We start from the raw sequence: 25121 nt of genomic DNA, 5'->3' as shown, positions 1-25121 counted from the left end.
AAGAAAACATGATTATATTTAAGTTTTTGGGGCAACATCGATATTGAGTCAGCTTCAATGACAAAGCAATACGAATATCAGGGGAAGTTCATGAAAATAAATTAGAACAACATTACTAACCTATTAACACCAATTTTTCTCTCTCATCATATGGGGCTTCCTCTCCTTCAATAATGGCATCTCTCTTCCTTTTTCTGGGTCCTTTCATTTCTTCGGGAAGTCCCTCTTCAAGGAGTGCATCAATCTCTTCTTCAGGCACTTCAGAATCATAGTCGTAATCATCTTCAGTATCCTGACCATCTGAAAGAAAGTTACTGTAATTACAATAGTGAAGTGTAAAGCTAAAGTAATCTTTACTTAAGTGAATAAAGAATTCCTATTAGTAAAGTTCCCAGAACAAACTGAATCTATGCTTTTAGATTCTAGCTAATGTATACAGTACTACGTACAGCCAATAGTCCTTCTTATCAAAGTAAATAGTGTATTTGTAAAAGTTAAGTGTAATTTTTCCTTTACCTACCCATACACTGAATAGTCTGGACTATTCTTTCCACATTACCCTCCTTCCTCATACACATGACAACAATGAGATTACCGAACAAGTCTTCTTCGCTCAAGGGATTAACTATTGCACTGTAATTGATCAGTGGCCACTTTTTTCTTGGTAAGGGTAGAAGAGACTCTTTATCTATGATAAGCAGCTCTTCTAGAAGAAGGATACTCCAAATTCAAACCATTTTTCTCTAGTCTTGGGTAGTGCCATAGCCTCTGTACCATGGTCTTCTAGTCTTTGGTTAGAGTTCTCTTGCTTGAGTGTACATTCAGGCACAGTATTCTATCTAATTTTTCTTCTTGTTTTTTCTTTTTTTGAAGTTTTAATAGTTTAAATCTGAAAGATCTAATTTAATGTTGTTACTGTTCATAAAATATATCATTTTAATTATACATACTTCTTGCAGTTTATTTAATTCATTTCCTTTCCTCACTGCGCTGGTTTTTCCCTGTTGGAGCCCTTGAGCTTATAGCATCCAACTTTTCCAACTGAAATGTAGTGCTGTAGCTTAGCTTGTAATAATAATAATAATAATAATAATAATAATAATAATAATAATAATAATAATACGAAAATTAAATAAATTTGAATAATTCCTTTTATCCAATAATGTATAAAAAGAGCTTCTGAAAACTTTCAAATTTGCTTTCTTCCTTATCCTTTAGTGTAATGTACTAATGGCCACAAGTATTTTATACACCTTATTTGATCTCGTGACACTTACAACTATTTGATCTCATGACACTTACACCCCAAATGTAGGCTATCCTTTGTTACCTCACCTCAGTTTATTTTCACAAACTTGTAGGTATTTACTTATCTTGATGGAACAACTTTGAATACTGAAATTTATTCCTAGATTCAGGTAAGCTTTTTAGACTCATTACTTGGTACAAACTGTGTTGTCAATCATTTTCTATCGAACATCAAGAAGAGACACATTCATACCTCAAAACATTAATGAAAAGGCAAGTATTTCCTAATTTTAATTAGCTGTGTTTCGATTTTCATTATCTATTTCCTTTAGGCAAAGTGCCCATTGCCTTTTAAAACTTTAGGGTTTATGTGTAGGGGAAAGAAGGGAGCTCCATATGGGAAATGGGGAATTTAGGGGAAGGTTCCATCGATTACCAAAGGAAAGGTAGAGTGTATTTTTTCTGTACTGTAGTTGGAGAGGAAAGGAACCCAGCAAAATCGAACTGTTATACCTTTTAGGCCAATAATTAAAAGCCACTCTAAAATATTTAAAACTAAAGGGTTACTAGAATTAGAACCTTATAAAGCTTGAAGGACACTTCTTGAATCACTATAAATGGTAAAATTGTCCTCTTTTAACGCTATTTTCTCAATAGCGGTTAGTATGCTATATAATTCAGCAGTAAATATGGAAGATATTGGAAGACGTGCCCCTCTATAGTTAAAATAACTACTATATACTCCAAATCCAACGCCAGCATCGGATTTGGAGCCATCGATATATATAAAAGTTGATTCCTATGTTCTTCAACATGATCCATAAAAAGAGATCCAGCTTCTAATTCAGTCATGTTCTTTTTAACACCAATAAAATATTTACAGAAAGATATCTTTGGTAATTTCCACGGAGGGGTTGATGGTATCTTAAAGGGAAGTACCTTACCTCTAATTTTATCAAGATTGTTTAATAACTGTTTTACTTGAAAGCCATAAGGTTGAGGAGATTTTGGGTGCAACTCAAAGTATGTTGAGTTCCTTACAAGGCTTGCAGTCTGAAAAGCTAAAGAGTCTTTGTAACCTAAACCAATACCGAATAATGGAAGACACACGATAATGGTCTAGAGGTAACTCTCCAGCATCAACAAGGAGACTTGGGATAGGCGAAGTTCTAAACGTTCCAGTGGACAATCTTATACCAGCATGATGTATTGAATCTAATATCTTTAATCGGCTTGGGGTGGGGGAGGAGTATATTTCACATCCATAACTAATTTTGGAAAAAATTAAGGCCTTGTATAATTTCAAAATAGTTTTACGGTCTGCCCCCCTGATGTATGGGACAATACTTTTAAAAGATTCAGAGCCCCAAGACATTTAGCTTTTAACGCCTTTAAATGTGGAACCCATGTCAACCTACAATCGAAAATCAATCCTAGGAATTTAGCTTCACCTACACATGGGATCCGTTGACCATTCATGTATATATCCGGGTCTGGATGTACTCCCCGGATATGACAGAAATGTAAAATAGTAGTTTTGCTTGTTGAAAACTTAAACCCATTCATATCAGCCCACTGAATAATTTTGTCCATTGCGAGTTGTAGTTTTCTCTCAACCATTGTCATTTTCATTCTTGCTCCAGCAAATGATATAGAGATATCATCCACAAATAGTGTTGAGAGAACATCCCGGGAATGACTGAGGATATCCCATTAATTGCTAGAGCGATGACGTCACAATCAGAGGATTCAAAGACCATTCGGAGCCCCCTACCTGAGTCGCTCTGCTCAGATTGTCTGCGAGCACATTCCTCTTGCTTGGAATGAAGTGAGCCCATAGGGACACCAAATGTTCTTCTGACCATCTGAGATTCTCTACTGTAAGAAGGCATAGAGGCTGCGAAAAGGTACCACCTTGTTTATTTATGTAAGCCACTACTGTGGTGTTGTCACTCATCAACACCACGGAGTGACCTGCCAACAACCGATGGAACTGATGAAGACCCAGGTATGTTGCTCCTATCTCCAAGAGGTTTACATGCTGGTACCTTTTCGACTCTGACCAAAGGCCGGAGATTGTGTGATGCAACAAGTGGGCCCTCCAACCATTCTTTTGATGCATCTGTATAAAGCATCAAGTCCAGAGGAGGGGCGAGACGATCTTGACCTCTGCAAAGGTTCTCGTCTGCCATCCACCAAAGTGATCAGTTATCTGTTCCTGAGTGATTGGAATTAGTGTGTCCAGCAGATCTGAGAGTTGGTTTCACACGGACTCCAGCTGCCACTGCAGGGATCTAATCCTGAGGTGGCCGTTTGGAACTAGAAGGAAGAGAGAGGTTAGGTGACCTAGCAGACGTCTGAGGAAGGGTGGTGCCACTTCTCTCAGCCTGTGTACTCTTTCGTTTCATGGGAAGATTTTCTGATGGATGTTGTCTATGATCATACTGAGGTATACCAGTCTCTGAGTGGGAAGCAGTGATGACTTCTCAAGATTTATCAAGATCCCCAGATCCTGACTAAACTCTAAAAGCATATCTCAGTGATGAAGAAGGGTTATTTCTGAGTCTGCTAGAAGCAACATGTCGTCAAGATACCAGAGGAGATGAATGCCATTGTTGTGAGACCAAGATGACACTAAGCCGAACACCCTAGTAAAGACCTGAGGTGATGTCGCGAGATCGAAACAGAGAACCTTGAACTGGTATATCCGGTCCTCGTGTATAAATCTGAGATGCTTCCTAAAAGACAGATGGATTGGGATATGGAAGTATGCATCCTTGAGATGTAGTGTATACATAAAGTCCCTTGGTTAAACTGCCTGGTTGACTGTCTGCCATCTCCCTCCTGAACAGAGACTCTTGAACAAACTTGTTCAGGGGAGAGAGATCAATGACGGTTCTCTAGAATCCAGAGGCCTCTTTCACAACAAAAATTCGACTGTAAAAGCCTGGAGACCCGTCCATGACCTCTTGGAGAGCGCCCTTCTGCAGCAAGGTCTGGACTCAGCTCCTTTGCAGATCCCTTCGCATAGAAGCTTAACGGGACTTGATCCTGAGTCAAAGGAGGGAGAGATTGAATGAACGGGACGCAATACCCAACAGTGATCACCTCGATTGTCCAAGGATCTTCCCCGTGATGCTGCCACCTATGCCAGAGGTGCTGCAGGCATCCCCCCAGGTGGTCGGTGATGAGGATTGCCGTTTTTAGAGGGAGTGACCATCCTGGCCATTCCCTGTAGCTTCTTTCCCCTGAAGCACTTGCTCCCTTTCTTGTCTTTGGTTGGAAAGGGGTGCTTGGAGACCTTGGAAGATCCAGAGAACCTAGAAGAGGAGGTGGTAGAGGTAGCCTGCTGACTACGAGAAGACTAGAACGGTCTTCCATAGGACCTGGATGTCATAGCCCTATGGAGGTTAGAATCGTTCGACGATTTCCTCCATCTTTCAGCAGCCCTCTCAATCTCCTCGGGAACAAAGAGAGAGTAACCTTCAAGCATGGAATTCCTCAAGCATGATACTTCCACTTTCGGCACCTGCTTGTGGAATTTTCCTATGATGGCATCCCTCCTCTTGAGGATGGCATTTGCCCACAAGTTATGACGTGGTGAAATAGAAACTCAGGAGTTTAAGTACCCAACAATAGGAAGGATTCCAAGTACTTCCTTGTGGACTCCTATAAAAGATTGTAGGAGCACATAATGTAGCCCAGGGACCCCAACCATAGGTCGAACCATGAAGCAGCCTTTATGGCATACTTCACACCTCGATCCATGTTGAGGAGCTGAACTGCCGAGAGGGAGGCTCTCAAAGCGGAGAGGGTTTGGGTCGGAAGACTCTTCGTCAGAGACTCCAACAAAAGGTCGAGGGACATGGTGGAATGTGGTTCCTTCTCGGTCTCATAGTACTTCCTTTGTAGCATAAAAGGAAGTGATAAGATCGCGGGCAGGAACATGCCCACAAGGAACTGGATGCTCCAGCTATCTGAGCAACAGCTTTCCTTCTGGCAGCTGTCAGGTGGTGGTACCAGAAGTAGACAGCTTATTGATGACCCTCATGCAAGAGAGGACCTGCTAGAAGATATGCTCCAACTTTTGTTTCAAGTGAAAGTTCGGATTGGCTGCCCTCGGAGATATTCTTCACCTTTGTCGATTGAATTATCTACCTCCATCCTGAGCGTTTGCAAACATTGGCAAGCGCTTGAACGCTAGCAAGAACCAGGGAACGCCATCCGATACTAGCAAACACTGGCGAGTGTCCACAAAGCACTAGCAATTACCCACGAATAACAGCGAGAATCCTGGAAAGGGAATTATAAAGCGCCAGCAATCTCTTTTCCAGCTAGACCCAGTAGCATATGCTACTCTAGCTATGGTGAGAAGAGTTCACAAACTCGCTATGGGTACTAAGGCGAGGATCTCGCAAAGCCTAGCCTCAGGCAAACCTACCATAGATATATACTGAGGTGAGGCGAGGGTTTCGAACGAGAAGAGAATTCCCTCGCATCTCCTCTTAGTACTCCTACCTCCCAAAAAAGGGGGAGGCGAGTAGCCTTGTCATTCTCTCAGAAGGGAACAAAAAAGGCTGTGTTGGACTTGAAGATCGGCTGTTTCTCCTTCGTTAGAGTTAGAAACTATGAGGCGCAAGTCCCGAAGAGCCTGGCCTCACGAAGCTCTAAGAGCTTTGTTGTGTCCAAAGGCACAATGTGACAATAACCCCAAAGAGTTAAGGCATACGAGACTCGACAATGGGGGAGGAGGCAGCCGGCAGTCTTCACCATCTGCAGCAATTATTTCAAATGAAAAATGGAACGAGACTTGTTTCGTACGGCGGCGATGAGTAGGAATTGATAAGCAATCACCTAACTCAAAAGTCTATAAGATCCGAAGAGCATGGATGAATCCAAGTTCCGCTGCGAGTCCAATACCTTTCGGCAGGACCCTCATGGAGGAGACCACTCGGGAGAAAATATTTCTTCTCATAAGCGAGAAGATCGATCAACACCTCTTCCTCTCGATGGCGCATTGCCTTGCGTACAAGGGAGCTGCCGCTCAGAGGAGAGTGTTGCAAAAGATCACTTCTCTCATAAGAGAATTGACCAACTCCTCCTTCCTATGGCACATCGCCTCGTGGACAAGGGGGCTGCCGCTCAGAGGGGTGTTGGAGAAGATCTCTCCTCTCGCAAATGAGAGGATCGATCAACTTCTCCTTCCTATGGCACACTGACTCGCGGACGAGTGAGCTGCCGCTCAGAAGGGAGTGTTGGAGAAAATCTCTCCTCTCGCAATAGAGGGGATTGATCAACTCCTCCTTCCTATGGCGAATCGCCTCACGGACGAGGAAGCTGCCGGTCGGAAGGGTGTTGTACCGTCCTTCCTCGGAAGGTCGGACTACACAACACCTGGAGGTGAACCTCCCGGTCGTACAGATTTTATCTCCTCCCTTCGGGTGAGCCGGGCTAAAGGAACAACAGCCTGTACAACCTCAAGCCAAAACTCGTTCCCGAGACCTCACGGTCCCATGACGTCACTCCTAGGAATTCCTGTCAGTCACCGCTCACGCCCGCCCGCCGATGCAGAGCCAACGTTGGGTGAGCAGCAGAGGTAGAGGCCGAAGGCCTCTTGTTACCTTCCTTGCCCGGGGTACCCGTGTAAGGAAGGCAGGTCAAAAGGAAATTTAAAAACATTAGGCCAGTTGCTTTTAGCCATAATCAGTTATAAGGGGGTTGCCGGTAGAGAAAGACTACGTCTTTACTCTACCAAGCCAAAAAAAAAAGGAGCAGTTAGTCGCTAGTACTAGTGTGAGCGGGAGGATTAGCCTACCCTGCTCTCGCCTCCGCTAACTAGAGGTGGGTAGTTACACCATGACAAAAAGCTTATCGGCTGGTTTCAGCTTCGCCGAGATAATACTCCTCAGTAAAGAGTGGAGGGTTCGTATTTTGCACAGAAACAAACAGCTTTAAAAAATGACAGCATTACATTTAAGAAAAAAATTGAAATGAGTAATCACAAAATTGAGATTACGCTGTGATGTTTAAATTTTCTATAAATCTGCAAAACATTCAGGATTTTGAGTACTGATGAATTCTGTAACTTCCAACAAGATTACATTTACATAATTCAGTACTTACCAGCATCATTCTCCTCATCATCCTCATCATTGTCATCCTCATGTACTTCATCAAGTAGTTGAAAGTCTGCATATCTTTCATCAGATAAAACACTGATTCCACCAGAGGCTCTGGTTCCACTACCTATAAATATAACATCTAGAAATAAAATCTTGTGTAAATTACCTAACATAAATTATGCAAATGGGAAATTTAAACTCAATCTTTCTTATTTCCTGTGAATATTAACACATCTTATGTAAAGCAGTTAGCCAGGAGCTGTATTTCATAGTATTCACAAAAAACTAAAATAAATATGAATGAACTAACTATCCCTAACATTATCAAATGTCTTCACAAATCTCATGCAATGCAAATGACTTCAAGTAACAATAAAACCTAACCTCACTCATATAATCTTCATACATGAGAAATCATACAAAAGACAGGAAGCTTCAAATTAACTTTTGGTTTATTTATGAAAAGATAAAAATAAATTCTTTTAAAGTAATTTGTACTATTCCTAGTTATACAAAGCTGAGTCCTTTAAAATAGGGATTGTCTTAGGCGGATCTGTAATGGACAATGAATTTGTTAAAAAGAGATAGTTGCCAACAAGTGGTGAACGTGGGAAAGTAGCTCCGCCAATTTCCCGTTAAAGACTGCACTTTTGACTTTTGGCTCATGACTGAGAGGCAGTTGAGGTGGTAAGTTTAATTTTTAAGGACTCAGGTTTATATGGCTAGGAAAAATCCAAACATTTGGAAGCAATTTATATTTTCTTATTATTAGGAATATGACTCCAGTGAAACTTGAGCATCTTAAAAATTTAACTAGGTAGTTATAACTACCAGCAAGTGGTGGGGATGCCCCACCCACACGTCAGTCAGCTAGACTCTCACTTTGGCCTGGAAATTGAGGGGCAGTCGAGGTGGGTGGTGCAATTTAAAGGACTCAGGTTTGTATAGATAATAATACAAATGAATTTATTTTTCTTTTTATTAATTCCTACAAGAAAGCAAACTCTCATCCTTTAATAAAAGATTTATCCTAAGCGGGACAAAGTCCCTAAAAATCAAGATATGTCAAATTCGTAGATACTCTATTTTTCCATAACCAATACAAACCAGTTATTTATATATAGATATATCTTTTGGCAAAGCTGGAAGGTAGCCAATTAAACTTTTTGGTGTGAGGTGGCAACCGTACCCAGAGCCTGGGTAGGAGGTGGCTAGTGGTACCAGCCACCTGTATATATACTCACAGAGTGATGAACTAGTCACTTTTTCTTTGCAGGCAGGACTTATTGGGGGACAGGTGATGGCGGGACAATTTGTATAACTCCAGGTTTGTATTAGTTAGGGAAAAATACAAATTATCTATGAATTTGTTATTTGTTCGCCAAACTAACAAACCTTCCGTTATTTACATATTAATGACTCACCCATAGGTGGGTGGATAAGTCCGACTACTGGCATAGTCATTGACCCAGGGTTGCCTAGTACAGTATTAAGACTGTAATCGAGGAAAACCTTGCCACCTCTCTTATTAATAAAAAATGGAATGATAGCAGCCTGAGCAAAATGGATGTAAGATATAGCATATGAATGTCTAGGTAAGAATGTTCTAAACAGAAATCTTACACAAAAAATAGAAGTGTTCTAATGTTTACCTCGTGAAAAACGTTGTGGACATGCACAAGTATATTAATATGACAAATTCGGAGGTAATTTGTATTTTTCCTAACTATACAAACCTTAGCTATTTAATATGGGTTATTACTTTCGGCGTAGCTGAAATGACAAGCCATTAGAATTTTAACGAGGGTTTACTACCCCACCGCTAGTGGGGCTAGGGAGGGTAGCTTGCTAACCCCCCCCCCCCCCCCCACACACACACACACACACCTGTGCTTGAGCTCACTTTACTTAGAGGTAGGACTTCAAGGGGGATAGGGCTGGAGGACAAGTTTGATTAAATAGCTAAGGTTTGTATAGTTAGGAAAAATACAAATTACCTCCGAATTTGTCATTTGTTCCGTAACTGACATACAAACCCCGCTATTTAATATGGGTGACTCACTCGTTAGGAGGGGTGGAAAGTCCCAGCCAGTACTGGCTTTTGGCTTTGCCCAGGGACTCAGTACAGGTATCTGTGTGTGTCAGCACTCAACAATAAGGACTCCCTGCACCTCGCTAGAACCTTGCTATGCAAGGGCCGCGGCCTACATAAGCTGTGTGTGAAGGTATGAAGTGTGACTCGTCCTAGGAAGTTGACCTGTAGTCCTTTAGATGGAAACTTTAGGCTAGGACTCTCCCAATACCACCTCGTCAGGGTATGGGGACGTGACAGTATTAGCTTAATACTAAGAACACAATGAAACATGGTTTACCTGCAGTGGTTTGAGGTCAGCTGTGCAGAGAACCCAGGATGCTGCTTTCCCCAAGAGAGGGGAGGATGAAGAAAAAGAATAAGGGCCAGACATACCTTTTCATTCATGCAGACTAAGACCGGGTAACAATGCCCTCAACCTTCTGCTACTTGTCCATTAAGGAGCCTGAGGTTTTAAACCAGCTGTTGTGCAGCCACCACAGGGCCGATAGAAATCGTATCGAGCCTCCTGTGGGTCACATCTTGCAGGTAGTGGGCTGTGAAGATCGTCTGACGCTTCCACACTCCAGCTTGGAGCACCTGCAGCACAGAAAAGTTTTTCTTGAAGGCCAGGGACGTAGCTACGCCCGACATCATGTGCTCTAGGGCGACGTGACGGAGGAGGGTCTGGATTCAGGGACAGATGGATCACCCTACGAATCCATGCCGAGATGGTATTCTTGGTAACCCTCCTCTTAGTCCTCCCAGTGCTCACAAACAATGCCTGCACCTGGGGACGTACTGCAGCCGTTCTTTTGAGATATAGCCTCAGACTCCTTACTGGACACAGTAGGAGATGGTCTGGGTCATCTGTTACGGAACGAAGACTCGAAATCTGGAAGGAGTCGAACCGAGGGTCCGGCACTCCCGGATTCCGAGTCTTAGCAATAAACTCAGGGACGAATTTGAACATTACCTCCCCCCATCCCCTTGAATGGGCAATGTCATACGAGAGACCATGAAGTTCACTGACTCGCTTGGCCGAGGCCAAAGCTAGTAGGAACACCGTTTTCCAAGTTAGGTGGCAATCTGAAGCCTGGCGTAATGGTTCGTAGGGAGGTCTCTTAAGAGACCTGAGAACTCGAACCACGTTCCATGGAGGAGGTCTCACTTCCGACTGAGGGCAGGTAAGTTCATAACTTCGTATGAGTAGGGAAAGTTCCAGCGAGGAAGAAATGTCCACTCCTTTGAGCCTGAAGGCTAGACTTAAGGCTGAGCAATAGCCTTTCACCGCCGAGACTGAAAGGCGCATTTCTTCCCGCAAATACACGAAGAACTCCGCTATTGCTGGAATAGTGGCATCGAGTGGAGAGATACCCCTTCCACGACACCAACCACAAAAGACTCCTCACTTTGCCTGGTAGACAGATGCGGATGACCTTCTCAGGTGTCCAGACATCCTGACCGCAACTTGTTGCGAAAATCCTCTCTCAGCGAGGAGATGCTGGATAGTCTCCAGGCGTGAAGTCGTAGCGAAGCTACGGCTTTGTGAAAGATGTTGGCGTGTGGTTGTTTGAGTAGCTCGTGTCACGGAGGGAGTTCTCTCGGAAGTTCCGTTAGGAGTTGCAGAAGGTCCGAAAACCATTTTGCGTGATGCCATAGCGGAGCTATAAGGGTCATCGAAAGATTGACCGATATTCTGGTCTTGTTGAGCACCCTCCTCATCAGACAGAACGGGGGAAAGGCGTATACGTCGATGTTGTCCCACCGTTGTTGGAAGGCATCTTGCTAGAGCGCCTTGGGATTCGGGACTGGGGAGCGGTACAGCAGAAGCTTGAAGTTCAGCGCTGTAGCGAACAGATCCACAGTCGGGGAACCCCACAAAGTCAGGACTTTGTTGGCTACTAGATGATCCAAACACCACTCGGTACTCACTATCTGAGACGCTCTGCTCAAACTGTCGGCAAGCACATTCCTCTTGCCTTGAATGAAGTGTGCTGATAGTGGAATCAAGTGGGTTTCGGTCCATCTCAGTATCTCTACTGCGAGATGGGATAGCCGCTTTGAAAAGGTACCTCCTTGCTTGTTGATGTAAGCCACTACTGTGGTGTTGTCGCTCAACACCACCACAGAGTGACCCGCCAGGTATTGTTGGAACTGTTGAAGGGCCAGGAATACGGCCTTCATTTCTAGCAGATTTATATGGAGGCACTTTCCTGATTCTGACCTCAGGCCTGAGGTTCTGTGTTGCAGAACGTGGGCCCCCCACCCTTTCTTTGAGGCGTCCAAAAACAGCATCAAATCCAGGGGGAGGACGAGAAGATCCACTCCTCTTCATAGGTACTCGTCTGTCACCCACCACTGAAGGTCCGTCTGTTCCGCAGGACCCATAGGGATCATGACGTCCGGGGAATCGTAACCCTGATTCCACCGAGACTTGAGTCGCCATTGGAGGGATCTCATCCTGAGGCGACCGTTGGGAACTAGACGAGCCAAGGATGATAGGTGACTGAGGAGACGTAACCATGATTGGGCTGGAAGCTCTTCTCGTCTCAGGAAAGGGCTTGCGACCCTCCTCAGCCTTGCTATCCTGTCGTCTGATGGGAAGGCTTTGTGGAGATTGGTGTCTATTATCATGCTTAGATATACCAGTCTCTGAGTGGGAAGCAGAGAGGACTTCTCGAGATTTACCATGATCCCCAGATCTTGGCAAAGTCCCAGAAGTTTGTCTCGGTGTCGAAGAAGGGTTGACTCCGAGTCTGCTAGGATCAGCCAGTCGTCCAGATAACGGAGGAGACGGATGCCGATCCTGTGTGCCCACGACGATATAAGGGTGAAAACACTGGTGAAAACCTGTGGTGTTGTGGAGAGACCGAAACACAGCACCTTGAACTGGTACACTTTGTTGTCTAGGCTGAATCTTAAGTACTTCCTTGAAGACGGATGGACTGGGATCTGGAAGTACGCGTCCTTCAGGTCCAGTGTACACATGAAGTCTTGCGGTCTCACTGCAAGTCTGACCGTGTCTGTAGTCTCCATGCTGAACAGAGTTTGCTTGACAAACCTGTTCAGAGCTGAGAGGTCAATGACTGATCTCCAGCCTCCAGACGCCTTCTTTACAAGAAAGTGTCGACTGAAGAAGCCTGGGGACCCGACGAGGACCTCTTGGAGAGCGCCCTTCTTCAACATGGTCTGGACTTCTGCCTGAAGGGCTTGCCCCCTTGCCAATCCCATGGCAAGGGAGCTCAACGACATGGGATCCGCTGTCAGGGGAGGTAGAGATGTTGTGAACGGGACGCGATTTCCTTGACTGATTACGGAAATCATCCAGGAATTGGCCCCGAGTTGCTGCCACCTGTTCGCGCAACTTTGTAGGCATCCCCCCACTGGTGGACATGCAGGGGGACTGCCAATCCTAGCGTTTGCGGCCTCGGCCGCTCCCTCTAGGATTCTTTCCTCCCCTGGAGGACTTTTTGCCTTTCTTGTCCTTGACAGGAAAGGGCCTAGACACCGTCGTCTTCGCTGCAGCTGCCGGTTTCGTGGTCTTGGTAGGACGTGGTTGCTGGGGTGCTGGAGGTTTATAGGGCTTCGATGTTAGAGCCCTATGTAGGAGAGAGTCTTGGTTGGACTTCCTCCACCTCTCAGCCGCCTCCTCCATGTCCTTAGGCTCGAACAAGTTCTTCCCCATAACGGAAGAATGTCTGAGCCTGCTGATCTCGGTATTGGGGACCTTTTTGTGGAATCTCTCAGACACCGCATCTCGACGTTTCAAGATGGTAATAGCCCACAAGTTCGAGACTTGGTGGGCTAGAAACTCGATCGTGCGAGTGCCCGAGAGTAAAAAGGTCTCTATGGCCTTCCCGGTACTTTCTTTGGACAAGTCCTCTGAACGTAGCAGGATGCCTAGGGACCCTAGCCAGATGTCCAGCCCCAAAGTTGCCTGCATGGCACACTTCGCTACCTACTCCTGGTTAAGGATCTCCGTTGCCGAGAACGAGAACTGCCGGTTGGAGAGTGTCTCTAGAGGGACTCCCCTGGTAAGCTCTTCCAAGGAGTGGTGTAGGGGAAGAGCTAAACAAATCTCCTCAACGATGTCAAAGTACCTCCTCTGTTGGACACGAGGAGGTGGGAGGAGTTTGTTGCCGGCGCTGGTCGGCTGGAGGAGGCAAGCTCGGAGAGCTGGGATTCAACCTTGTCCCTGGCACTCTTAACCCCTTGAGACCAGGGCAAAGCCGCACTGGCCTTCGAGGGTTTTTGAGTCCCAAAGACTCGGTCCAAGACCGTGTCTTTGCCCTCACGAGGGGAATCTCTGGATCCGCAAACCCATTGAGATTCCTCATAAGGGTCAGAACCTGACAGAACGCACGCTCTGACTCCTGCAGCTCTCCTCCTGAAGGGCTAGCAGCGAAGTCTCCTGTCCCCAAAGGCTCTTCTTGGGGGGACTCGTGGACGTTTTCCGAGTGCTTGGCTGGCTCCGGTCTAAGCCTTGAAGATGACTTCGGCACAGTCTTAAGAGTCCTTCGACTCCCTCCTAGGAGGGATGCAGGACTCCAACAACGATGGTGGAAGCTCTTCTCCACCCCTACCCGAGAAGACTTTCCAGCGCGAGGTGGGGTTTCCCTCATTGGTGCGATGGGGGAACACCTCACTTCACGTGACTCTCCTAAGGACGGGAAATCTTCGTCCGAAGGGGAGGGAGTGAAAGTCTGGGGGGGTGAGGAGGCCTTCCTCAAGGACTTACGAGGAGTCAGCATTGCCCTCGGAGAAGTTACCACGTTCGACACTCCTCTCTTCCTCTTCATGGGAGTAGAGGCTGCCAGTGATTTGTGGCCCAGCTCAGAGAGAATGGGGGGGGCGGCGACGATGATGACCTGGCCGCGTGTTGTCCTGCAGCCTCGCGCGTGGGGGGTTGAGGTTCGCGCTGGGGAGCGTGCTGGCGCTTACGCGATGGGAAATGCCTTGGGTCGCGCGCGGGCGAGGGTGCGGGCGGGCGCGCGAGGGCGAGGGTGCGGGCGGGCGCGCGAGGGCGAGGGTGCGGGCGGGCGCGCGAGGGCGAGGGTGCGGGCGGGCGCGCGAGGGCGAGGGTGCGGGCGGGCGGGCGGGCGCGCGAGGGCGAGGGTGCGGGCGGGCGCGGGCGGGCGCGCGAGGGCGAGGGTGCGGGCGGCCGCGCGAGGGCGAGGGCGAGGGCGAGGGTGCGGGCGGCCGCGCGAGGGCGAGGGTGCGGGCGGGCGCGCGAGGGCGAGGGTGCGGGCGGGCGCGCGAGGGCGAGGGTGCAGGCGCGCAAGGGCGAGGGTGCAGGCGGGCGAGGGTGCAGGCGGGCGAGGGTGCAGGCGCGCAAGGGCGAGGGTGCAGGCGCGCAAGGGCGAGGGTGCGGACGCGCGAGGGTGCACGCGGGAGACTGTTGGCGAGGGCGAGGGTGGGCGTGGGCGAGCGATGGCGCGCAGGGGTACGAGCTGGAGAAGGCAGAGGGTGCGCTGAAGGATGGATAAGCGCTCGCGCGCGCGTGGGCACGCAGGGTCTGGCCGAAGAGCCCGTGTGGGCGATACCGTTGGGCGCGAGCGTGCAGGAGACACATCTCTTGCGCTCGCGTGCGCATGAGAGCGCACATCAGGCTGTGGCGATGGGCGTGGGCGCGCGTGCGCAACCTCATGAGCGTGCGAAGGCGTGCTGGCGATGGATGGCGTGCAGGCGGGGAACGATGGCGCATTGGCGATCGCTGGCGCGCTGGTGAGTGCTAGCGAGCAGGGGAAGAAGTTAGCTTCCCAACTGTGCCCAGATCAGAAGATCGTGGGCGCGCAGATCATTGGCGCGCAGATCATTGGCGCGGAGAGCGCGGGCGCGCAGGCGAGCACTAGCGCGCAGGCGAGCGCTGGCGCGTAGGCGAGCGCTGGCGCGTAGGCGAGCGCTGGCGCGTAGGCGAGCGCTGGCGCGTAGGCGAGCGCTGGCGCGTAGTAGCGCACTAGCGATCTGGGGTGCGCTGGCGCGCAGGAGAGCGCTGGCGCACAGGTGAGCGCTAGCGCGCTTTAACAGAAACATCTTCTGCTGATGAGCGCTTGCGCGCAGCTGAGCGTTGGCGCGCAGGAGAGTGCTGGCGCGTAAGGGTCGTATGCACTATCGTGCGCATACGCCCTTGATGCCCCAAAGGGACCGTTCCCGTTTTACAACAGGATGCGTTGGTGCCCACAGCGCGTCAGCAGCCAGGAACGGCGACGGCAGGTCAGCAGGTCTGACGGGTGGAAGGTCGGCGTGTCCTTTGTAAGGACGACCTTCCACCGAAGGAGATTGCGAACGATCTGCAGAGAGGTCCAGGGTTGTAGCTGGGAGAGTCGGAGAACGACGAGGTTCCTCTGCGGCGGACTGCGGAGACGATGAACCGAAGAGGCGCCTCCTAAAATCCTTGTGAGGTGAAGGAAGGCGGGCTTTACGCCTTATATGTCCTCTAGGGGTCGTTGGGTCAGCGGGCTGACCATCAGCAGTCCTCCGAAGAGGAGTCTCTGTGAGTGAACTCCCCAGAGGGGGAGAATCACCGGCAGGAGAGACCGTTGGACTTAGTTCCTCCCTCGAAGGATGTGCAAAGGGAGGAACTACGCCTTCAGCTACAGCAGGATCATCACGAGCAGAGGTTTGAGATAACGCATCGGAAGCCTCTGCCACGACAACGTCGACGATAGACAGAGGATCAACCTCTGCTAAAGTCGGCGATTGTTTGACAGCGGCCCCCAACCGGATCATGTCAAACATGAATATTTAAATCCTCCCCCGGGGGAAGAGGAGGAGCTGCCTCGCTATAGGAGGCAACTCCCTCTCCCAAACCCCGAGATCGGGCAACAGAACTATGGCCTACGCTACCAAAAGAAACTGTCGAGTGGGAGCTTTGGAAGAGGTTTGGGCCACGGAAGAAGAGCCCTTGGGATTTTCTCCTTTCAAAGAAACCTTCGAAGGAGAAATATCCCGCTTGGACTTCTTCTTCCGGCGCCGAGAAAACCTCTTCCACTGGGAGGTAGACCACTCCCTACACTCACCATACACTTTATTTCTATCACACCGCTGGCCCCTACAATAAGGACAAAGGGTGTGAGGGTCCGTATCGACCGCCGACATAAACGTGCCACAAGGGCGGTCGGGTAATCCAGGACACTTTCGCATAGCAGAGGCCAACTTCACGCACACCTGTCAAAGGAAAAGCAAAAAGCATTAAATGGCTGTCAAAGAAGGTGATGGTGAAAGCTGACACGTCCGACTACCACCCGAGCCGAGAGCAAAGTGAGCTCAAGCACAGGTGTGTGTGAGGGAGGTAGCAAGCTACCCTCCCTACCCACTGCTAACCCTTGTTAAAATTCTAATGGCTCGTCATTTAAGCTACGCCGAAAGTAATAACGCATATTAAATAGCGTGGTTTGTATGTCAGTTACGGAACAAATATATCATACTAGGTTACACAAGGAAAAGGGTTATTATCTGCAGTAGCTGAAGCCAGCTTGCAGAGGGATTCATGGTGCTGTACCCCAAGCGAGGGGAAGATGAAGAAAGGAAAAGGCCAGACATACATACATTCATCCCAGACTCAACCCAAGTAACCAATGCCTTCAACCAACTGCTACTCGTCCAATAAGGAGCCCTTGGTACTTTAAACCACTTGTTGAGCAGCCACCAAAGGACCAATAGAAAACGTATCGAGTCTCCTGTTGGTCACATTTTGTAGATAGTGTGATGTGAACGTAGTTTGATATTTCCAAACAGCTGCTTGTAAAATTTGCAACGCGGAGAAATTGAGTTTGAATGCCAGGGATGTACTGATACCCGACATCATGAGCTCTAGTTTTTCGAGCCACAGGATGTTTACAATTGATAGTCCGGTCAATGTCCTTGTGTATTCAAGCTGAAATGGAGTTTTTTTTTATCCTCCATTTAGTTCTACCCAAACTAACAAATCATGATGTTAGTCAGGGCTGGGTTGCTGCTGTACGTTCAAGGTAGTACCTAAAACTCCTTACTGGGCATAGTAACAATTAATCTGGATCATTGGTTAAAGAACGTAGATTCTTAATCTGAGAGGGCCTGAATCTAGGGTCCAGTACACCCGGATTTTTAGTCTTTGCAATATACTCAGGGACGAAGCCGACAGTCACTTCCCCCCCTCCCTTTCAATGGGTAAAGTTGTACGAGAGACAATGTAGTTCACTAACTCTCTTAGCTGACACTAAAGCTAGTAAGAACGACGTACTCAGAGTGACATTATGGTCTGTTACATGGCGTAATGATTCCTAGGGAGGTCCTTTCAAGGACCTCGACGCGAACCATGATCAAAAGAGGTGGTCTTATCTTCAACAGGGGGCAAGAGATCTCATAATTCTGTATGAGTTATGAAAATTCCAACGAAGAGGAAAGGTCTACTCCATTCAATCTAAAGACTAGGCTTAAAGCTGAGCTTTTAACCACCAAGACGGGAAGGTGTTTTTCCTCCCAAAGATGCCTCTTTTCTTCAGGAATAGAGGAATCAAGGGGAGAGATATCCCGTCCACGACACCAACCACAATAGAATTTCCATTTTGCCTGGTATGCTGAGGCAGAGGACTGACATATGTGACTGGACATTCGTTTGCAGCCTATTATGAAAATCCTCTCTCAGAGAGGGGATGCTGGATAGTCATCAGGCGTGAAGCCGTAGAGAAGGAACTGTCCTGTGAAAGATGTTCGCATGTGGTTATTCGAGTAGAACGGGTCGTGGGGGTACCTCTCTCAGGAGATCTACTAAAAGATGCAGAAGGTCCGGGAACCATTCTCCTTGATGCCAAAGCAAAGTTATGAGGGTCATCATTAGGGTGTTGGATGCTTTGATTATGTAGGAAGACTCAATGACTGGATATGACTCAGTAGGTCCCAGTCAGGAATGAAGTCCTGATGAGCTCCCTTTGACCCTCTAGGGTTGGAGAAACGTGCTGTAACCTTGGGCCGAGCTAATGCCCAGTCCCTCCTGGGGACAAGTCCTCTCACAACTTTGTATGAGTAGAGAAAATTCCAACGACGAAGAAGTATCTATTAATTTCAGTTTAAAGGTGAGACCTAAGGCTGAAAAGAAGCCTTTGACTGCCAAAACTTAGAGAAGCATTTCTTCCCAAAAGTATACCAGGAACTCCACTATTGTTAGAATAGAGTCATCAAGGGGAGTGATACCTCATCCACAACACCAGTCACAAAAAGCCAACTACTTGGCCTGGAAGACTGACGCTGAAAAACGTCTGAGGTGTCTAGACATCCTTTCCACAACTCATTGCGAAAAGCATCTCTAAGAGAGGAGTTGCTGGATAGTTTTCAAGCTTGAAGTCGAAGCGAAGCTAGAGCTTTGTGGAAGAAGTTGTCATGAGTCTGTTTGAGTAGATCATGTCGTGGAGAGAGTTCCCTCGGACGCTCTGTTGGGAGCTGCAGAAGGTTCGAGAACCATTCTGTGTGATGCTATTAAGAAGATATTGGAATCATAAGTTCTTGCTCATCTTGACTTGGTTGAGAACTTTCTCATCGGATAGAACAAGGGAAATGCGTACACACCTATGCTGTCTCACCGTTGTTGGAATGCACCTTGCCAAAGAGCCTGGGGATCGAGACCCGGGGAACAGTATAGTGGGAGCCTGAGGTTCAAGGATGTTGCGAACAGGTCCACAGTCGGGGAACCCCACAAAGTTAAGACTTTGTTGGCTACTAAATGATTCAAAGACACTCGGAGCCCACTACCTAAGTCGCTCTGCTCAGATTGTCTGTAAGCACATTCCTGTTGCCAGGAATAATGCAACCGGATAGGTACACCTAGTTGCCTGCTGTCCACCTGAGTATTTCTACTGCCAGATGGTTCTCTAAAAGATTTATATGTTGTTACCTACCTGATTTGGACCCAAGGATGGATGTGGATTGGTGCGGCATATGACCCCCCCCCCCCACACCACATTCTTTTGAAGCTTCCAAAAAGAGTATCAGTTTCAGAGTGGAGGGGGGGGGGACGAGAAGGTTAGACTCTTTGTGGAAGTTCTCATCTGCCACTCACTATCTCAAGGGATAGGCGATTGGTGAGCTTCGAGCTGACGATCGGGAATCGGCAAACCAACAATCAGGGATCGGCGAACTGGTAATTGGCAATCAGAGCTGAAGGGAGGTCAGTGATCGGGGTTCAGATTGGAGATCAGCAATCAATGATTGGTGATTGAGGATCAGAGATCGACGATCTAAGATCAGTGATCGGAAATCAATGGTTGACATCCGGCATTGACAATCGGCAATTGTCAAACTAGCGACCAGCGATCAGGTGTTGAACGATCAACAACATGGTGATGTGATCTGCTGATCACTGAACTAGTATTGACGATCGGCAATCATACAGCCGACAAACGGCAATGGTGAGGTGACGATTTGTGATCAAAGAGCAGTCGATCGGAGATCAACAATCTGGCGCTTGGCGATCAGAGTGATAGACTACTTTGTAAGGAAGAGTAATGCCTCGCGATCGTAAACGTTTTGCCATCGGTCGGGTTGGCGAAAAGAGTGTACCCTTACCCTGTAGGGTTGTCAACAATACCCGTTGTGATTGTTATTCTCATCCTTAAGGGCTAGCAATTTCCCTTAAAGGTTTAAAGGTTGCTCAGAAATGGCAGAGGCAAGGGACAGTGACAGTGCCCTACCAAGTAGGATAATGCCCTAGAGACAGACCATATATACATATGATCAACACCCAAGCCCCATGTCCACCCAAGCTATGGCCAAAGAGGGCCAGGCAATGGCTGCTGATGACTCAGCACATATACCTATACGCTTCCCCAAACCCCCTTCCTTAGCTCACAGGGATGGTGAGGTTGCAGTGACCAAAGGAACTAACGAGTTTGAGCGGGACTCTAAACCCAGTCTGGCGTTCAGAAGAAGGGACTTTACCACATCGGCCATCACAACCCTTAAAGTGGCACTGGCTCTCAAGTGAGTCAATGCTCCTCCGTTTGTCCTGAGAGGTCGAGAGATTGCATAGTAAGAGAACATCTCGAGTTAATGTCAAGACGTGCAACTGATTGCACACTGCTCTGAAGGGGGGGGGGGGGATCTTGTCCTCTCTCCAACTGCCACCAGCCTAGTGGAAGTTGGCCAAGTAAGAGTGATATAAATCGGTAAATAAGGTAACCAGTACTGATTGTGTTATTACTGCCAATCTCCTCAGAGATCCCTTTCGGACAACAGACTGAGTCAGTAACTACTGAATGTACCCAACTACTTCCAACAGATATGATTGAGACCTATCTTCAATCTATTGTTGGTCGGGTAATATATGCATAAGTCTATTTACAGACCAGTAACACAGACCAAGGGGCGGAACGAACATACGAGAGTACTTTGAATTATAGTCATATCCGGAACTCGGTTGGAGAAACGAACTGAGTTTGTATATTTCGTCTCTAATCAGTAAACAAAAACACGCATAAGTATTGAATGGTTACTTCTAAGAGACGGATTCGCTTATGTAAAGTTTTCGGTCGAAGTATTCCTAAAAAACTAAGACCTTCGATCGGAAAGAAATGAAGGAAATGTCTATGAGGGGAGATCCCATATGCAGTATGCTTGGTTATGGGAAGGTTGAAGTAATAAGCTGGTTTTAGACGAGTAGTGTATAACCTGGTTTCTCGTCAGGGATATAGCCATTATAACTCATTAGAATGGAGTTCTAATTATAAGATGGTCTATAGCCCTTGTAGACAAAAAGATCGCTTGCAAATATATGAACCTGCCCTCTGTGGTAACACATGCGTAATCCTTGCCTCTGGGTAAAAGTTTGAAAATGAATTAGGGCCTGATTAAGGAAATAAAGTATGTGCAACGAATCACTACATTATTTTCCAAGGAATTTTTTGATCGATGACTAGCTGTGGTATTTTAAATATGTGAGGGCATACGCCCACAAGCAAAACATACTGTACAGTTATTGTAGCAATCCTTCCTCAGTAGATTTGCCTACCCTTCTTGTGGAAGGATGTTGCCAATGTTCAAACATTGTCAAAGTTGTCTGACCCTATTGTGGGCGGGGTTTATAACTTTCATAAACTTGAAAGAGAAGTTGACAAAGTTCGTTGCTATCATTCATAAACGTAAGCTAACACTGCTCCTTGAGACTAAAGGCTTGAGACAGAAACCCTACAAGGTTAAAATGAATAAAATATCTCCAAAGTCTATCGTTGTAAAAACGAGAATTCATTGTGCCCTGGGACACAATGATGTCATGCAGATGACTCCAACAATCGGTAGAAACCGTGTTTGTGGCAATAACCTTAAGGTTTTCTTAGAGAGAGGGCATGCACCCCAGAAGGAGATCCTTTGGCTTTTGGGAATTTTAACGAATGCCTGTCAAAATTATGTAAAACTTCTTAGGAACAAGATTTTCCCATAAAAGGGTGTAGTCTCATATGTGAAGGCTCAACAAACCCATACATAAGGCAGGTCCATATGGAGTTAACATCAACCGCTTTCTCGTATGGGGTTGCCTTCTAATGCTTTTTCGCTAGCGCGGAAAAAAACTACTGTCTAATGCAAACAATAACCGCCAGAAGGAATTGAACTGTAATATAAAAATTCTTTCTGCTCTGCTTCCATTGATAAGAATTTGGAGATTGTTTAGCTGTTGGAAAACGGCGATTAGCATCTGATGAATTAGAGATATGCCAAATCGGAGTACCGGTGACCCACAAGGGTTGTTGGCAAGAAAAACGTTGAGAATATCCTGCTCGCGAACGTGAGCGTCCCGTTCCTGATCCTAAATATTAACGGCTAACTCGTACACGTGTGCGTCGGGAACATCTAGAGTGCCTTCCACATGAACGTGAACAGAGCCCTTTGCCATCATGAATGGAGCCCTCGCGATCGTGAACGCCACCCTCGTGAAAGCGAGAAGAACGCTAAGAATGTCCTGCTCGTGAACGTGAGCGTTCCATTCATGATCATGAGGGCACTGTTCACGAGGAAGGCACTCTAGACGTTCCCGACCCTCATGTCCACGAGTTAGCCGTTTAACGTTTAGGATCAGGAACGAGACGCTCATGTTCGCAAGCAGGATAATCTCAACGTTTTTCTTCCCAACAACCCTTGTGTGACACCAGTGCTCCGATTCGGCAGATCTCTAATTCGTAGATTCTAATCACCATTTTTCAACAGCTAAAAGATCTCCGAATTCTTATCAACGGAAGCACAGCAGAAAGAATTTTTACATTACAGTTCAATTCCTTCTAGCAGTTATTGTCTGCATTAGACTGTAGTTTTTTCATGCTAGAAAAAAAGCAATAGATGGCAACCCCCTTACGAGAAAGCGGTCAATGGCAACTCCATACGGACCTGCCTAATGTATGGGTTTGTTGAGCCCTCACATATGAGAGTACACCCTTTTATGGGAAAATCTCATTCCTAAGAAGTTTTACATAACTTCTACAGGCATTAGTTAAAACTCCCAAAAGCCATAGGATCTCCTTCTGGGGTGCATACCCTCTCTTCAAGCCAGGCCTTAAGGTTATTGCCACAAACACAGTTTCTACCGATTGTTGGAGTCATCTGCATGCCATCATTGTGCCTCTGGGCACAACGAATTCTCGTTTTTACAACGATAGACTTCGGAGATATTTTATTCATTTTAACTTTGTTGGGTTAGTGTCTCAAGCCTTTAGTCCCAAGGAGCAGTGTTAGCTTACGTTTACGAATGATAGCAACAAACGTTGTCAACTTCTCTTTTAAGTTTATGAAAGTTACAAACCCCGCCCACAAGGACTAAACGGCTTTCCTTTGATTCTACTAGAATCAACGAGTCATCCAAGTAATGGAGTAACCCGATTCCACTGCTGTGAGACCAAGACAATATCAGTTTGAAAACTCTAGTAAAAACCTGTGGAGCAGTGGATAGACCTAAGCAGAGGGCCTTGAGTTGAAATACATTCCCACTGACCACTACTAGAAGCTATTTCCTGAAAAACATGAACTGGTATCTGAAAATAAGTGCCCCTGAGCTCCAGCGTTATCAGGAAGTCCTCTAGTCTAATTGCCTGAATGACTGTGGCTGGTGCTTCCATTTTGAATGTGGTCCGTTGAATGAACTCGTTCAGGGCTGAGAGATCAATGACTGGACTCCAGCCTCCAGAAGTCGGGAGATCCATCGACCATAAATGACTATGTCGCTGGAGGAGTAATCAGAGGAAGGGGCAAGCTGATGAAAGGAAGGAGGTATCCTAAGTGTAGAACTTGAACAGTCCAGTCCTCCCCCCTGTGAAACCACCACCTCCTCCAATTCCTTTGTAGGCAATCCCCCACTGGTGGTAAGGTAGAGGGAATGCCTATCCTAATGCAACCATCTTCATTTACCTTTTTCCTTCCTTGTCTGCAACCTTGGCTCTGACAAGAAGGGAAAGACTGTGCTGACATCTTGAGGATAGACTGCTGAGGTTGCATCTTCCTCTCTATACAGTACTCGAAAGGACACAGCTCTCTGCATTAAGGAGTCCTAGGTTTCCTTCCTACAGTTATCTGTTGTTGATGCTACTTCCTCAGGCGGAAACAGAAATGAAGTCTTCAGTCAGGAGTTATTGAGATCCAGTATCTCTCGGTGGTCAATGTGTTTATGCATCTTGGAGGTCACAGCTTCACGTGTTTGAGAACCCAATTTGTACCCTGGTTGGCAACCTGGTGCATAAAGTACCCAACCTCCCTTCCGACCATTTGCACGATGTCCTTTAATGCCTGCTTCATCTTCGGGTATGTTAAGTTCTCGGTGTTTGCTAGGTAGCCGACAGTGCCTGAGTAGTCAAGCCAGGAAACAGCCCGGCAGATTTTCATTGTTGTGACCTCCACGAAAGATGCCTCTGCTCGAGAGATAGAGACTGGGACTGATGATAGCCTCTCTGAGGAACAGCCTGGCATGATGACGGTAACTTTCGAATCGAGGGGTAGCGGAGATGAAAGCGCTCCCGCGATAGGTAATAATTCTACTTTGGAAGAGGAGTGGCCACTAAAAATGAAGACTTGTCTGACGTCAGTGAGTCTTTGTCCCCGGAAACTTGTTATTTTACCTTTTCTAGAACTTCCTTGGCTAAGGAAGACCAAGGAATACCTAGTAGAGTCTTGTGTTTGAAGGGGAGCGGCATCGAAGATCAATGGAAGCCCTCCTGCCCTTAGCAGGAGAGACCATTCACAGTACTAATACTCCTCAGCATCTTGAAGAATATAGATTCTGACTCCTGTTTTATGGTAACCAAATACCAAAAAAAGTGACCAAAAAGATTAGAGACAGGGAGCAGAGGAGGTGATCTAATTGCTAACCCATATGGCACTTCAGCACACTAGTAGTAGTAGTAGTGGTCCGATGAATGATCGTGAGGGACGAATATTCATGAGAGCTGACAAGAATCGGTGAGCCGATGAAGAAGTTTGCGTATCCGCATGCGCAGTCCCTTAACCATCTGCATGACCTCTTGAACTGTGATGAGAGCCAAAGCTCATATAGAGAAGTTGTAATTGCACAGGGAATCTGATCCAATGAACTTGTGTGAAAACAACAAGTTCCAGTGGACTAGTGAGGTATTAAGCACCAAGAATGACACTTGTGCTGTATCCCTCCCATCGCTGGCGAGTGCTCGGTATGTCGAGGTAAGCGTTAACAAGGTAGCGCGAACCGAGAAACC

The 25121-nt window shown here is 47.0% G+C and overlaps 1 protein-coding gene across 4 annotated transcripts in view; it reads right to left on the bottom strand.

Moving 5' to 3' along the window:
- The window catches only part of pasha (partner of drosha), a 738765-nt gene that overhangs the window by 150784 nt on the left and 562860 nt on the right, over positions 1–25121 (bottom strand). For all 4 annotated transcript variants that reach the window (XM_068388798.1, XM_068388811.1, XM_068388805.1 and 1 more), the window contains 2 exons: positions 7372–7494; positions 121–300 (listed from right to left, as the gene is read on the bottom strand). In XM_068388798.1, coding sequence (XP_068244899.1) covers positions 121–300; positions 7372–7494 — 303 coding nt within the window. The remainder of the gene's footprint in view (positions 1–120; positions 301–7371; positions 7495–25121) is intronic.

The sequence above is a fragment of the Palaemon carinicauda genome, chromosome 1, assembly GCF_036898095.1.
Source record: "Palaemon carinicauda isolate YSFRI2023 chromosome 1, ASM3689809v2, whole genome shotgun sequence".
In the NCBI taxonomy this organism is placed as follows: Eukaryota; Metazoa; Arthropoda; class Malacostraca; order Decapoda; family Palaemonidae; genus Palaemon; species Palaemon carinicauda.
Note: the sequence above shows the minus strand (reverse complement) of the source record. Positions and strands in the feature narration are given on the sequence as shown.